General features: G+C 42.2%; 2 protein-coding genes across 2 annotated transcripts; both read right to left on the reverse strand.

Moving 5' to 3' along the window:
• Positions 1 to 46: 46 nt before the first annotated feature.
• On the reverse strand, positions 47 to 4,241 carry LOC133020324 (phosphoglycerate mutase 1). The gene is made up of 4 exons (XM_061086841.1): positions 3,992 to 4,241; positions 2,756 to 3,030; positions 1,453 to 1,633; positions 47 to 1,257 (listed from the first exon to the last, which is right to left on the reverse strand). The coding sequence occupies exons 1-4, from the start codon at positions 4,128 to 4,130 to the stop codon at positions 1,088 to 1,090; spliced, it is 765 nt and encodes a 254-aa protein (XP_060942824.1). The 5' UTR covers positions 4,131 to 4,241; the 3' UTR covers positions 47 to 1,087.
• Positions 4,242 to 10,797: 6,556 nt separating this feature from the next.
• Positions 10,798 to 14,225, reverse strand: marveld1 (MARVEL domain containing 1). The gene is given in 5 exon segments (XM_061087773.1): positions 10,798 to 12,433; positions 12,521 to 12,567; positions 12,569 to 12,771; positions 12,774 to 12,817; positions 14,216 to 14,225. Coding segments are annotated over 5 exon segments (816 nt in total). The 3' UTR covers positions 10,798 to 11,921.
• Positions 14,226 to 15,922: the final 1,697 nt, after the last annotated feature.

Below are 15,922 nucleotides of genomic sequence, written 5' to 3' on the forward strand. Positions count from 1 at the left end.
GGGGGGGCATTACCAAATAACAAATAAGAAAATAAACACAAGGATGTGGATTTGGATTTGCACAAGTGCACATTTATTACATTAGAGCTTCCAGGGTTCATTTAACCAAACAGAGAGGGAAGTACATTTCCTAAAGAAAAAGAAAAATATTGTAAGACACACAGTAATTGGCTGCTCCATTCACAGCCGCCTAAACCCACCTCTGCTGCTTCACAATGCTGTGAGGCCAGATGCAGTCATTTACATGAGGAGGCAGAGGAAAACATGCCATGACACCAAGAGGCAAGGACACCAAAGGTGGTAAAAGAGGATTGGGTAAATCTAGACTTTTTAAATCATCAGTTAATTATGATTTTAACAGGTGGAGAATAATCCAAATAAATGTAACACTTGTGCGGTGGAATGCTGATCGTGAAATAGTGGTTCAAAATGACTAAACTTGGTGAGACATAGAAAGAAGAGCACAAATTGTCACAACACAGGCAGTGACAACACGCAAGGACATTACACAAACAGCTGTAAAAAACAGACCTTGCTTTCAAGAGGTTGTGAAAATTACGTCCCTTTATCACTGGAATGCATCAATAACATGCTTAGAAAAGTTAGATTCATGAGTCATTTCTCCCAAATGATTCTGTAAACGTTTCCCAGTCTTTGTTCACAGCAAGGATTTAACTCTTCTCATCTAACAAGACATTAAAACTATATAATCCAATTCAAACAGGAATGTTTAACTTACTAAGAAAGGCCATTAGTTAAATATTCAAGTATTCAAATTAAGAAACTTTCTTTTTTCTTTTCAGTTATACTGTTGATTTCAGTTCAACGCTACCTCATTTAAGGTTAGAACAACGATCATCTATTTTGGCAAAAATTACTTACAATCTTTTAAGAACTGTGGCTCTCTAATATATCCTAACCCTTCACCGTATACTCTTGCTGCACTGTGCTTGTAGAGTGAGGTCGTCTCTGACAACAATCTACGGTAGATCATCCAAAAATAAATTAGGGCTTGGAAACAGAAACACTGATCTGAGGCCAGTCGGTACTCTAACCCACAGAGAACGGTGTTTGTTCTCCCACTACTTTACTTCTTGGCCTTCCCCTGAGCAGCCACGGCCTCCATGGCCTTACGTACGGTCTCCTCGTCTCCCAGGAACTGCATCGGCTTCACAGGTTTCAGGTTTTTGTCGAGCTCGTAGAGGATGGGGATGCCTGTGGGCAGGTTCAGTTCCATGATGGCCTCATCCGACATGCCTGCAGGTGGCAGCACACAAACACAACAGTTACACATTGTTGAGCTCCATCGAGCTGATGTCACTAGAACACCACAGCAGTTGGTGGCATTAACCATTTTCTTTACAATATAACATCTCTGTGCCAGCTCTGGAAATAACAGAACTCCATCACCATCTCAAGAAAAGTGATGAGTGGAATCAGAGTGCCACCCACCCTCCAGATGCTTAACAATCCCCCTCAGGCTGTTTCCATGGGCGGCGATGAGCACCCTCTTGCCCTGTTTGATCTGAGGGGCAATCTCGTTGTTCCAGAATGGAAGCGCCCGTGCAATTGTGTCCTTCAGGCTCTCGCAGGACGGAAGCTGCTCGTCAGTCAGGTCTGCATAGCGACGATCCTGCAAGGACGACAATCAGTTTGTAAAATATATAATTGTATTCTTCTCAAGAAAGTTATTGTACACCTATTTGGGAACAGAGATGCTCTGCTGAAATCTATTGATTTGTGTCCTGTTAGGGATTCTGAAGATAAATAAATGTTCAAATGTGAGGTGTATTTGAGACAAAAGTAAAGCTGTGTATAAGATATTGTGTAAACAGCAAATAGTTTCAATGTTAAATCTGGGGACCATAGACACAATATAAAGATGTACACTATGACAGCTTCTCAAAGGTAAAGCCAAATCATCTTGGTCTATGTTAGCTGATAGAAAGTGGACCTAAGGAAAATGTTAAATAACATGTGAAGCAATTGTTTTGATTAGGTTCGGTTTTAATTAGTAATTGGATGCTATAAATTTGATCCTATTAAACGTAATGATGGACAGCTACTGACTCACTATTGGTCGAGTGCTTGTATCAGCAGGACCTGAATGCTTTGAATCTGCTCCACAATCGCACCCATATCAGGGATATTTTAGCTTTATTCTTGTGTAACAGGAGGAAGTGGAGACGCACAGTCCATGCTGGGGACATTTTTTTCATTCATTGTCATTTGGAGGCTTGACAGAATCAGCTTATGACAATATTAACACATCACGACCACTGATAGACAACCACTACCTCCACTACAGGGTATTACACCTTAAGGTCTGCTGCCCCTGTGAGGGGAGATTGTCATGTCATCAGTTGAGCTCTACTATGTGAACTTTGAACTTGAACCTTGCAGAACTCATTCTTGCCAGTCGTATATTAACCAACCTTGCATGCACTATTAGGTAACAGCATCAGCATATAGTATGCGGCTGAATCTTTACTGTGGCTGTGAGATTTCATCGGTGTAACACATTTGTTTATATATGGTAACCGTGCCAGTCACCTTAAATCTCTCATTCTTCAGGTCTCATTCATTCATGGCCCCTGGTTGCAGGGATCTGTTGTCGTGATGACTCCTCTTTGTTCTGTACATGTGGACTTAGTTGATCCAGTCGGTCAATGTGTCCAAAACCATTTGTTTCCCCACAGGTGAACAAAGCTCCTTGTTTGTGTGTATGTGCTGCAGATAGCATATCTAATCTTACCTTGCTGATGATAGGGTAGTAGTCATGGTCTGGGCCCATGACTGGAGGAGGAATATCGAAGGAGCGTCTCCAGATCTTCACCTGAGCGTCTCCGTGCTTGGCAGCGGTCTCTGCCTTGTTCAGACCCGTCAGGCCTCCGTAGTGGCGCTCGTTGAGCCGCCAGGTCCTGTGCACCGGCAGCCACATCTGGTCAATGCCGTCCAGGACCAGCCACAGGGTCCTGATGGCCCGCTTCAGCACGGAGGTGTAGCAAATGTCAAACTCAAAGCCAGCATCTGTGAGAGAGGGGGACACAGGGGTTGAAAGCACCTAGACTGTAACTGATAAAAGATAAATAGACTTAATTTCTGTAGCAAGTTTTTTCAGACTTCTTTGGTTGGTAAATTCCTCCACACCACGCCTTCTGGGAACAACGAGCATTAACATGTTGGATTAAAAATAATATATAAATCATGCCATGAAGATGGTAAAGAATAAACCCTTAAAAAACAGATAACACTTGGTGCTGCAGATAACAAGAGTTTTAGTTTTTGATTAATTTGCAGATACCTTATATTATTATTATTTGTATATCAGTCAATGAAATAAAGAAGAGAATAGTGAAAAACAGCAATCATAAGGTTTGATATCTTCATATATGCTTGTTTAACAGTAAAATAGCTGATCCGAGATATGATAAATAAAAAACAGATCATAATAAAATCGAAATTATCAAAATAGTCAGTAAGATCAGAGACAGAAAATAAATAAACAACTGAAATGTCAATAATATTTGCGGAACTTTTTTGTAGAGTGCGACATAATAGTTGCTGCTTCATTTTCCTCCAATCCGCGAATCGAACTCTCACCTATTCTTTGCACCTCTGGCTACATTGCAGTTTGGTTTATTGAGGTTTATATATAACATGGGCCTGTGTGGTATATTTTCTTCACTGATTCCTCCCTGTTCTGCTGATTAACAACAAGCAGGTGAGTGATCTATCAGCATCGAACAAATACAGTTTAAAGATTTGTTGTGTAAGATTCCTGTGCTGGTTGAACAGTGCACCAGTGAATCCCTATAACATCATCACTTCTGCACGTTTCCACATGTCCCTCATGATCCTACAGGCTGGGGGGGCGGTCTGTGGTCTCATGCAGGGTCGGTTATGTAACCACAGACGTGAGCATGGTCCGCAGCTTGTCAGGGATATCACAGCGGAGAACGGGATGAAAAGTGACCCGAGTCCAGCTCACCTTTCAGGGCCTGGCCACCTCTCGTCGCCTCCTTCTCCCCGGTCTCGCTCAGGTCGGCATCGAACCAGCCGCTGAACCGGTTCTCCTGGTTCCAGGTGCTCTCTCCGTGGCGGATCAGCACCAGTTTGTAGGCAGCCATGATGGATCCTGATCCTGTGAGGAATGATCTGAGTAACTCTTAAACTCTTAAACTCTCAACTTCCCGGTGAGAGAAGCAGGCAGGTCCACTCGCTGCTGTCAGACCGTCAAGAGCTTTATAAAGTGGATTGGTTGCTTTCTCACTTCCTGGTTTTACATCCAATGAGGTTCGGGCAAATTTGTATTGGTCTACCAATGAGAGCGGTGGGTGTCACCTCCCGGACCGCTCTCGACCTTCACACTGTGGTTGTTTTTTATTGACTTTCTTTGTGTTTCTCTATCTATCTATAGATAGAGAAACACATCTATTTATTCAATGTATTCACTTTTAATGTATCAACTTTTTTATTGTACCCTCGGCACCATTGTAAATGAGGGTCTTATCCCTCAATGTGTCTTCCGAGGCTTAAATAAAATATTCAATCAATCAATCAATCTATCTATCTATCTATCTATCTTTCTATCTATCTATCTATCTATCTATCTATCTATCTATCTATCTATCTATCTATCTATCTATCTATCTATCTATCTATCTATCTATCTATCTATCTATCTATCTATCTATCTATCTATCTATCTATCTATCTATCTATCTATTTAACAATAATACTACTGCTACTAGTAATAACAATATATCGTATGTAAATCAATAAATAACAATAAACCATGCTGTCATTATCAGAATTATATATAATACCTTATAATATGATATGAGAAATAGTGAATGTATAATTTAACTGATATACTTTTAATATCAATATACTTATAAAGTATGAAAATAATTAGCATTGTCATTTTACTCAATACAGTATGATATAACCTGAATGGTGAATCTAGTCATCATGAATACCTATCATAGTGTTAGTTAAAATAGAATAACAAACTTTCTGCTTTGTCAGTGAATCCAAACCTCACTCTATTCCGCCACCTAGTGGGTAAAAAAACAATAGTTCACAAGCTTGAGCAGAAAAAAACAGAGGTACAATATTCATAGTACACAGTCAATGCTACACAGTTTGCAGCCCTGAGACACTGGAATAAGGTGCAATATGAAATTAATGTAATCAAACTTTGACGCCACGCCACGGTCACACCGTGTGACTAAAAAAAAAAGTCCGTCAATAAGTTTTTATCTCCATCTTGTTGTGATGACACTCATCTCAATTTGAAGTTGATCCGATGAAAACCCTGGTACAAGTACATCAAAGTAAAAATGTGGAATATGGCCAAAATGGCCACTAAATGCAAAATAGCAGGCTTCCTGTTGTGTTTTTCCACTTGCACCTAAAGACTTTTTTGTTTGTCTGGTCATGATACACCTGTATATTGATTTTTGTGAAGACCGGTCAATGTGAACACGTTCCAGGGGTCTCGGGGGCACCGTTGAGCCATTTTGTGACGCCCATTGAAAATTCCTTCAGAATACGTCAATTTTCACCACTTTCTAACGTTCTGCAAATTTTGGTAAGAATTTGAGCATGGTAAAGCCCTCAAAAAGTCAATTAATTTGCCTGAATAATAATAATCCTTACAATTTCAATAGGGTCTCACCTGACCTTTGATTTTTGTCTGAAAAAACAAAAATAACCAGTTCTGAGAGAGAAAGAGCCATGACATTTGCAAGACATAAAGTTTCCTTTGAACTAGGAAGACTGAAATCAAAGGATTCATGGTCCATGTATGACCGCGTTACAGAACATCGTGTTTTAATGGCGTGTAATCAAACTTTGACGCCACGCCACGGTCACACCGTGTGACTAAAAAAAAAATCGTCAGTCAGTTTTTATCTCCATCTTGTTGTGATGACACTCCTCTCAATTTGAAGTTGATCTGATGAAAACCCTGGTACAAGTACATCAAAGTAAAAATGTGGAATATGGCCAAAATGGCCACTAAATGTAAAATAGCAGGCTTCCTGTTGAGTTTTTCCAATGTGAACACGTTCCAGGGGTCTCGGGGGGCACCGTTGAGCCATTTTGCGACGCCCATTGAAAATTCCTTCAGAATACGTAAATTTTCACAACTTTCTAACTTTCTGCAAATAAAAAATAGAGAAATATGACTAAAAATAAAATAAGAATGTGACGAAAAATATAAAAAAAATTGTTTTATTTAAATAAAAACTACACAAAATTATAAATAAAAAAAAATAAAAATAACAGCAAATAAATGAAAAGTAAATTTCCACCACTTTATAATTTTCTGCAAATTTTGGTAAGAATTTGAGCATGTTAAAGCCCTCAAAAGGCCAATTAATGTGCCTGAAAAAAATAATAATTATAATCCTTACAATTTCAATAGGGCCTCACTGTCTGTTAGTGCCTGTCAGTGCTCTGGCCCTAAATACTAGGCAACTGTTGTTACGGTATTGAGAAATGATTGATTGATTTATTTCACCTGACAGAGGCTTTTCCCCCCAATCATCTACAGTATCGTGGTCTTGGACACATTGTCTTATTTTATTGCCAGATTAAACTAAGGGGACATACACATGAGAAAATATACCTTTGTCTGTTTTGCTTTACAACAGCAGTGTGGTGTAACATAGGAATTGGGCTCCTGTGTGTCAAAAGAGTGAGAGAAAGGGTTGCTGGGAACGAGTTCAGAGCCATGCGAGATTTTATCAGAAGTTGCACAATGAGGCTGGGGAAGACAGTGTTTTACTTCCCAGTGTGTGTCTGTCTGCACTGAACTGAAGATGCACTGTCTGCAACATAAAGACTTTTCCCTTTTTGACATGCGCCTCATCTTGTGTTTTACACATCACTTCAAATTCCCTCTTTAGAATCATGATGTAGTGAGGTATAACTCACAGGTGATGAATAACAGAGGTGTTGCTAACGTAGGTTGTAATTACACGGCAACAATCCTTAAATGTCAGACAGGAATTGAGTGAATTAACAAACACACACCCTCCCTCCACGGACTCTCTCTCCAACTCTCTCAGACTCTTTCACCCACTCACACACTCTCAACATGTTGGCTATGATCAGAGTGAGGGAAGCTGTGGTGTTTTCAAGGCTCTATAAATAGCTATCATGATTTCTCACCACTAAAGCAGCCTCGGCCTTTAAACACTGTGCCCATTCAGAAGTATCATCCGAGCATATGGGGTGTAATCCCAGTAACCGTGTTAGGAAACTATAAAACGACCAGTGTCAGAGCCAAACTACTGGAACACTGTACCCATTTATGCCTTTACACAGACAGGAAATGTCTCAAGCTCCTGCTGGGATGAAGCATTTCTGTACATCTTCCCCTCACTTGCTCTGCCAGTCTGCATCTGTTTTCCCATGCAGCCCCTCTCTTCTCTCATGGAATGTGCATCTCAGCAGTATGGGACCAAAGTGTGGTTAACAGAGCTCTGCTGCGTGAGCCCGTCTGTGTTTTCATGTTTCATGTGCCTACATGTTGGCCTCCCAAAAAACGAGATGAGAGACAAAGGACTGTCAGCAGGGAAACAGCCAGACGCTCTGGGGAAGGATGGGGCACTTCCTCTGGGAATTACCCACACAAATTCCTGGTGGGTATTTTCCAGTGGAAGTGCTCTATCCTAAAGAAGGCCAAGCTGTTCCAGTTCAAAATGGCTGAGTGGACTCTCACCAACTAACTCACCTGGTTCAGTAAACACCAGACTCTTATTTTTTACCCTGTCTTTAACTTGTAGTTTAAGTAATACATTTGGGTAATACAGTTATATATATATATATTGTAAAGCTTCACATGTAAGGAGATTTCTTTAGTTTAAATTGTTAAATGCACAATAAAAAAAATTCTTATAATAATGCCGTCATTGACACAATGTAAGCGATTGGGAATAAAACCCAAAGTCCTGGTTCTGTGCATTAAAACATACAAGGCTTTAGCAATTTGTTAAACCAAGAGAGTGTAAGTTGTTTTTAAATCAAATCTCCCTGTGTCTTCACACAGTGTTTTCTTGTTGGACTCAGTGGAGAGACAGAAAAAGAAAAAGGAAATCTTGCACAAATTAATGCTATAAATCAGAACCAAGTGGATTTGACTAATTCAGACTGTGTGAGCCTCATATTATCTTTGGGAGGAACAGAGATTATTTGGCACAAAAGCAATGGATTTTGTTTCTCATCCCTTAGACTGGAATCACTTAGAAAAAGATTAATTCACAGCAGTCAATCACCCTTCCAGCGTAAATGGTTATGACATTATTATTTAAGTTTTTCCCAGCTACCCTCTGTCTTCGGAAAAGAAAAACAAACCTGAGCCAGACATGTTGTGTCTGCCAGCTCTGTTGATGCTGTTCTCCAGCTCATACTCTGTTGTGTACTATTTCGGGAGGAAGAAGCAAGAAAAGAAAAATATTTTTCACAACTTCTTTTTCGGGAGAAGAAGCAGAGACATTCTTGCCATTTCTCCACCTCGCCAGTCATTTAATTAACGCAGTGAGTCACAGTCATGTCATTGTCCATTTACGCCTCGTAACTGACTTTTAGATTTTCTGCCAGGGACATTTGAATTGAATTGACTTTTCCTTGAGGATTCCCATCAATCCATGGCAACAGTATCCATCTATATTCTCTTTGAGAGCCAGTGAGAGCATTTGAAGAAGTTACAACGACTGCTGGACGTTTGGGCTCTGGCAGACGGGTGGGAGAGCTCACACAGGAAATGTCTCTTTGGTTGAGTAACCAAAGTAAATATGACACAGTGGGCACTGCAGAGAACCGCCTGCCTATATATATGTCCTAATACCAATTTAGAGTATCACAGTGTTCTTTACTGTGTGTGTTTCGCTGAGGGGAAAAACAGACTCACTTTCAGCCCACACCCTTCTTATGGAGTGAGAAGGCAACAGGAGATTTCACCCCCACGTGAAAGTTTCTTATTGATGTGAAATTCAAGAGTTCAATTTGAGAAACTGACAAACCTGATCAGACAGGGCATCTGTGGTCATAGAGGAGCCTGCACGCTCAGAGGGACTTTCAGGTTTAATGTGGAGAATCATTTTCTGGTCTTAATTGTCAGCACATGCTATTGTTGTGCGCTTTCCAAACATTTTAAAAATGATTCAGCCCCCGTGGCTACTTTCAATATCAAACTCTCTGGATCCAGTGCTGTCTTAATTCGGCACACAGGGAGCCGTCTCCATCTGGCTGTATACAGCACTGTCTCTGCAGACACCGACACGTGGACACGGACAACACTTCTGTGGAAATCTCAGAAGGGGAAAGGGTGTGTGTGTGTGTGTGTGTGTGTGTGTGTGTCAGACTTTTGGGGGGGACGGCTGCTTTCCTCCTTTAGACATGCTAGATTTATATCGTGGAGCTGCAGCTGGTTAACATTAACCCTTCCACTCCTGTAACTCCAGGCACAGATGTCACTTTGCTCTCAACACACACACTCACACACACACACACACACACACACACACACATACACACAAATACTTCCCTACTATCGTCACTGCATTGAAACATCAATTATCTATAAAGGATGACATAATGTACAGTTCAGCACGATTTATCACTGAAGCACAAACTGAATAAAAAACTTAAATCTGTCTATATTTGGTCATTTTTAGAGCTGAAATGTCGGAACTAAATACGTCAATGATATCTATTTACGTTAGGTAACAGCAAATATTTTTGGAAGCATCAAAGCCTGTATTTTGTTTTTATTTCCCTACACCTCGCAATAAAATTACCTATTTTTCCTGTCTGGCATCTGTAATCATACTGATACTTAACCACTAATCTTGCATATATTTGTATTATTGTTGCTGTTTCTAAAATATCATTTCTGCTCACTTGTTCTCCCGGCTATGATTCTTGTGTGTGTTTCTGGAGCAGTGATGAAGCAACTCTTTAACCCGTGACTCCATTTCAAAGACAACTGACAAATGCCCCGAAAAGGAAATGTGTGCTCACTTGTTATTATTGTAATCAGCATCCTGTTTCACCACAATCCTGTTCCTATGCCAGCAACAAGTGTGCAGAGCAGAGATACACAATGTCACACAGCCGTTCACACACATTAATGGTACTTTCTTGAAGGTGATCAAACAGAGTCTTCACCGTGGGGCTTGCACAGCAACGTGTCCGGCTGTATGTTCTTCAGAGCTGCACGCTGCCTGGAATAGATGAGACACTGAATCATCTTCCGCTGCTTGGCTTTGCTTTCATTGGCTGCAAGTTAGACCACCTCCAGAATCCCAACAGACTGTTCCGGTAAGAACAAGCCTTTTCCCAGATTACACACACACACACACACACACACACACACAAGTTTGATTACTCTCAAGCGACACATATTCTACCATACAGCACATGCGTACACGTTGTCTGTGCATGTGCACGTGCACGTGTGAGCGACTCCCTTGTCTGCAGCCCAGGTTATTTGAAAGGATCTGTGTCTTTCATGTGGTTACGTGGTAAATCTTATAAACGATCTGTGTTGATTGGCCAGGGCTTTTATCTCCCAACAGGAAGGGTTTGAGGGCTTCCGTCGCTCTAAATCTGTGTCTCATTTGGGAAAAGCCACCAAACGCACAATCTGTGCACACGGCCCAGCTCTTTGTTTAAATTCAAGTCAAATAAAATGATTATATAAGGATTCCATAAACATTTTCCTTGTCTTAAACACGTATAAGAATAAAAACACAGTCATGGCCAAAGAAAAATCTCACTGTCTCTGACTTACTGCTTTTTATTCTTGCTCATTTTGGCTCTTTGGCTTTACATGATAAATACTTTGGGATCAGCATACACATCGTAGCACCAGTCACATCCATGTTATCGGCCTGTTGTCATCACAACCTTGTTGATAAACAGCATTCTGACAGAAGATAAAACTGTAGGCAAGAGTGTGACACCAAACAAAAACAGAGCTGCATGGTCAACAGGATGTTGGCAAATTAGTCCATCGCGCTTCAGTTTGCCTTCACACAAAACATATAAACAGATAAAAAATATATTTAGATACTTTAAAAAAAGATAATGAAAATAGTCCCCTTGCGAAAACTACTGAGTACCAACACAACTCTGCAAAACTCATCATGTTAAGGCTTTGTACTGTAGACTTACAGCATACACATTATAATAGGTCCCAACAGGGATATCATAATGATTCTGTAAGAGGGGATAAGGATTAGATTAGTCGATAAAAGTAATGATAAACGACTGGGAGACAAAGACATGTGCCTTAACAGAGAAGAGGAATACTTTGCCCTCCTAACATAAACCCATCCTGGGTATCGAGGCCTCTTCACCAGAAGCTGCTGGGCTGTTTACAACTCAACGAACCCATAAACACACTGACTATAAGGCCACAGAGTGATTGTGAGTGATGCTATCACATCACTAAGTATAAAGGTTTGGTGTGAAACCTGTGATTACACAAGTTATCTACGAAACACATCATGTTAAGGCGCTGTACTGTAAACTCACTGCATAAACACTTTAATAAATCCCCACAGGAACATTCTAATGATTCTGTGGGAGGGGGAAGACATGATAAAACGCAAGAGGGGACACAAACATTTCAAGAGCCGTTAAACTTTGTCCACCTAACTCCAGTCAGACTCTCATCCTGGGAATCTAGGCCCCATTGACCAGAAGATGTTGGATTGTTATCATGTGAGCAACACAGAAACACACAAGGCCACAGAGTGACGCTACCTCATCACTGAGCTGCGAGGAGACAACAGGGATGGATCTGAGTTATGGAGATGCCGTTGGGTTGGAATTACAGTGAAGTGAACTATTCCTCATCTTGGTGTGGATCCCTCCTCCATCACACCTCTCCTGCCCCAGCCTCAGAGGACCGTCTGCTCGCCGCGGCACCTCCTGCTCGCCCCGTGTCCCAGGGACAGGAGGTAGGAGACGCAGCACAGGCAGGAGAACACGGCGGCCGTCAGGTAGACCTTGTACAGACAGAACTCCTTGTACACGTCCAGGTTGCAGTACGACGTGCGGTCCGTCTTGTAGATCATGACGCCGATGGCCGGCAGGTAGAGCGCGGCGGCGGCCACGTCGTGCGCCAGGCTGGTGCACAGCCAGCGCTCCCCCCCCAGCAGGGGCACCAGGTCCTGCTTCTCCAGCAGCGTGATGAAGAAGAGGCCGAGGGTGAGGAGCCAGAAGAGCACGGCCACGAAGAGCACGAAGTGGATGGAGCCCTCGTACTTGTTGGCGGCGATGGTGACCCACAGCCCGGCGCCGAACACGATCTGCAGGATGCGGCTGATCCCCAGGAAGCTCCGGAGGAACTTCAGCATGTTCTTCCTCACCTGCGGAGGCTGGGAAGTTTGGGGTGCCATCTGTCTCTCTCTCTCTCTCTCTCTCTCTCTCTCTCTCTCTCTCTCTCTCTCTCTCTCTCTCTCTCTCTCTCTCTCTCTCTCTCTCTCTCTCTCTCTCTCTCCTCCTCCGATCACTCTTTTTTTCCTCCCAAACAGGGCGGGTGCTCTGCCAGCTGCAAACAGCTGGAGGAAAAACAAACAGATGTAGGGGGAAATAAATAAGGCAGAGGAAGGGTCCGGGTTGAGGTCTGACGATGAAGCCCCCCCCCCACTCCTCAAAAGTGGACACGTTTGGGTTTGAAAAAAAAAAAGGATGAACTCTCTGTTCCTTCCACAGCCCCGGGATTTTGAAATGAAAAAGCCTCTTGTGTGTTTCGTCTTTTCCGTTTCCTCTGTTGGATGTGTGCTGGGGGGGGCTGGGTCACAAGGAGAGAGAGAGGGGACGGCCTGTAATTTGAAGCCTGCACCTCCTCCTCCTCCTCCTCTGCTGCTGGGCTGACCCTCCTCCTCCTCTGCTGCTGTGCTGACCCTCCTCCTCTGCTGCTGGGCTGACCCTCCTCCTCCTCTGCTGCTGGGCTGACCCTCCTCCTGAGCTTTATGTAAATAAGTAAGAAGTGATGGGGGAAGTCTATCAAGACCTATGACCAAGACAGAAGATTTGGATTTTGGTTGATGATTTTCACACTTCACAGTGAAAACACAACGAAGAGTCAAGATAACATGAAATCTGTAATATATATTGTTATTAAAGAGAAAAGAAAATATATGAATATCAGGGGCGGATCTAGGATTTTTCTAGATCAGGGGCCGTAAAGGGGCCACAATTTATACAGAGCAGCCAATGAAATGTCCAACATCCACTCACAATTCCATTAGGTGCACATTTGTCATTCATTGTTAGCCCTACAGCTTAGAGCAAAGCCACACAATATCAATATATTTACAGAAAATATTCCCTGATAAAAGCTCAGAAAATTGTAATTCTTAACAATTATCACATTTATTGTTAGTAAGTGACAAGCTTATTTCAAAAAAAGAAAAGAAAAGACAACTGCCAGGGAAACTTCAGGGGTCAATCTAATTCCCCATATTCCCACGATTTTTTTGTGATTACCTTCACAATAACACTGATCACCACATGATGATCGGTACTTTATTAAATTGGTCAAATCATTCTTCAATGCTGAACAAGATTCAATAAGTCTCCCTACCACACACATGCACACACACACACACAGACACACACACACACACACGCACACACACACACACACACACACACACACACACACACACACACACACACACACACACACACACACACCTGCAATGTTGGTTTGTGCCTGGCACAAACCAACATTGTTTGGTCTTAATGACATACATGTTCATTTGCATGTAGAGGGGAAGTGACTTTGACATCCGCCCAGTGTCCTAATAACATGAGGCCTGTGGTAAATATATATATATAGATCTAACTTTATTTGATACAATTCAAACATTGAGATTTCAAATTGCAACAATATCTGAATATCAGTGGCGCACCTAGGGGGGGAAAACAGGGTCACAATTCACAGAGAGGGCCCAGTTATTTTCATAATTCAAATCAAATCAATTAAACATTGTTTTCTGTAATTTCTATAATATAATCTGTGTCTTTTTTGGACAAACAACATTGTATTGATTTGCTTCTTGGTTTTTTGTTTACATGTATTTATCCGTCATCCTTGTAATGGCTGTTTTGAATAGACAATGATCTCTGTTCCAGCAGTGGTGCGTTCAGGGCATAGACTGTATATATAAGGTTCAGGGCCCACCGTGCGTCATCCTGTGAGCGCAGGATAGTCACGTGATGTTCCCCTCCCATATTATTGACGGAAGCTCGGGCTCAGTGACGTCAGTGGATTTCAGCGGCTGCTCGGTAAACACAAACCCCGCCTCCTCCAATCCCTGTCCGTGGTTGGTCGAAATGAAGCGTCTCTCCCAGGCTCAGGGGGCGGGACCAGAGGGCAGCCGTCTCCTGATTGGTGATTCGATGACCCTGGTTTGTGATCGACCGAGGACTCAAGGACAGAAAGTGTTTGCAGGTAAACACACGGATCTGCTGAGTCTCCTCTGTGGGTTCGTGTCGGAGAAGAAGCGGCGATGCGATAGGACCCAAGCTGGCCGGAGACAGCGCTCGATCCTCGGGTGAGTTTCATTCTTCACATGACCCCCCACGTCATTTCTATTCTCTGCCTTTCACCCGCAGAACAATGGAACTCACAGTATCCAGGTTACTGTGAGTTGTTCCTATCGGTGCATTGCTCTTCGTCGGAAATGCAACGATCTGCAACATTCCAGAGCTGTTTAGACTTTCTTGTTTTTGCAGGGGATCGGGTTTGTGTAGTTCTCACAGCAAACAGCTGACTGAGCAAACAACAGCGGGAGGGGGGGAATGGAGAAGCACGTGACGTTCACTTAGTGTTAACCTAACCTACTATAGGTTGTGCTATAACAAAACCAGCACAGACTGTGTCCTCTAATAACCTGTTCAGCGTGAGGATTCCTGCCTTTAGGTTCATTGTAATGTTTTCCCTCACATTGCTGGATAGATATATATTAGAAGTGTGTTCACATCATTCTGGGATGTTAACATAACAGTTATGAAACTTGTACAAATGAGGCTAATGTATAAAGTAGGGGCTGAAGCTTATCTAGCAAAGAGTATTTAACCTGGACATAGCAGAATTTCTGCTTGGACCGAGCGATAAAACAACATCAGAAATTATTGCAGTATTATTTTAATCAATAGAAGGATAACAAAAGTCCAGTATATACATTGGTTTAATGCCTTTGCATTGTGTGAGCACAGTGAGGAAAGATAACACATGACTGATCTCAGGTTTATCAAGTGTTTGTGATTCTCTGCTCACACAGACGAGTTTAGAACTGCAAGCAACCTTCACTCTGCATCAAATACCTGTCTTTAAACTTAAAATAACAATTATGTGACATTGATACACTGATGATAATACCTAATACAATGAATAGAAAAGTCAGTGTTTTTTAAAGTTGGCCTTACCACGGCTCCTATTGTAAAACTGGAGGAATCCCAAGGCAGAAGTTTGGGTTAATGAAATGGTTCAGAACACATTTGGTAGAAATAATAACGGGGGAAATTCAACTGAGTCATGGGAACACTTCTGGCTTCATGTCAAGCTGATCCCATGATAAGATTCATTACTGTTAATCAATGGCTTTACATCCTCAGTGTCTCGTTTTATTTTATTTCATGTGAATAGCGTGCTCGTCCTCGACTGTGTAAATGTTCTAAGTGTGATGATGGTCACTCAGTCTCTCTGTTCATGTCTCACTTAAACTCTTATGAGGGGAGAAGAGGGATGAAGTTCCCCATCTGCAGCGTAATGGGCTTTGAAGCACAGCTCCTAAAGTGGGATTAAAGAATCAGAGCAGAGGACCTGCGGCTGATTGGCCTTGTTTCCTTGTGACAGTTTCCTGCTGGTGTGGTGACGCACCCCCCC

This window comes from Limanda limanda, chromosome 15 (genome assembly GCF_963576545.1).
Source record: "Limanda limanda chromosome 15, fLimLim1.1, whole genome shotgun sequence".
Classification (NCBI taxonomy): domain Eukaryota; kingdom Metazoa; phylum Chordata; class Actinopteri; order Pleuronectiformes; family Pleuronectidae; genus Limanda; species Limanda limanda.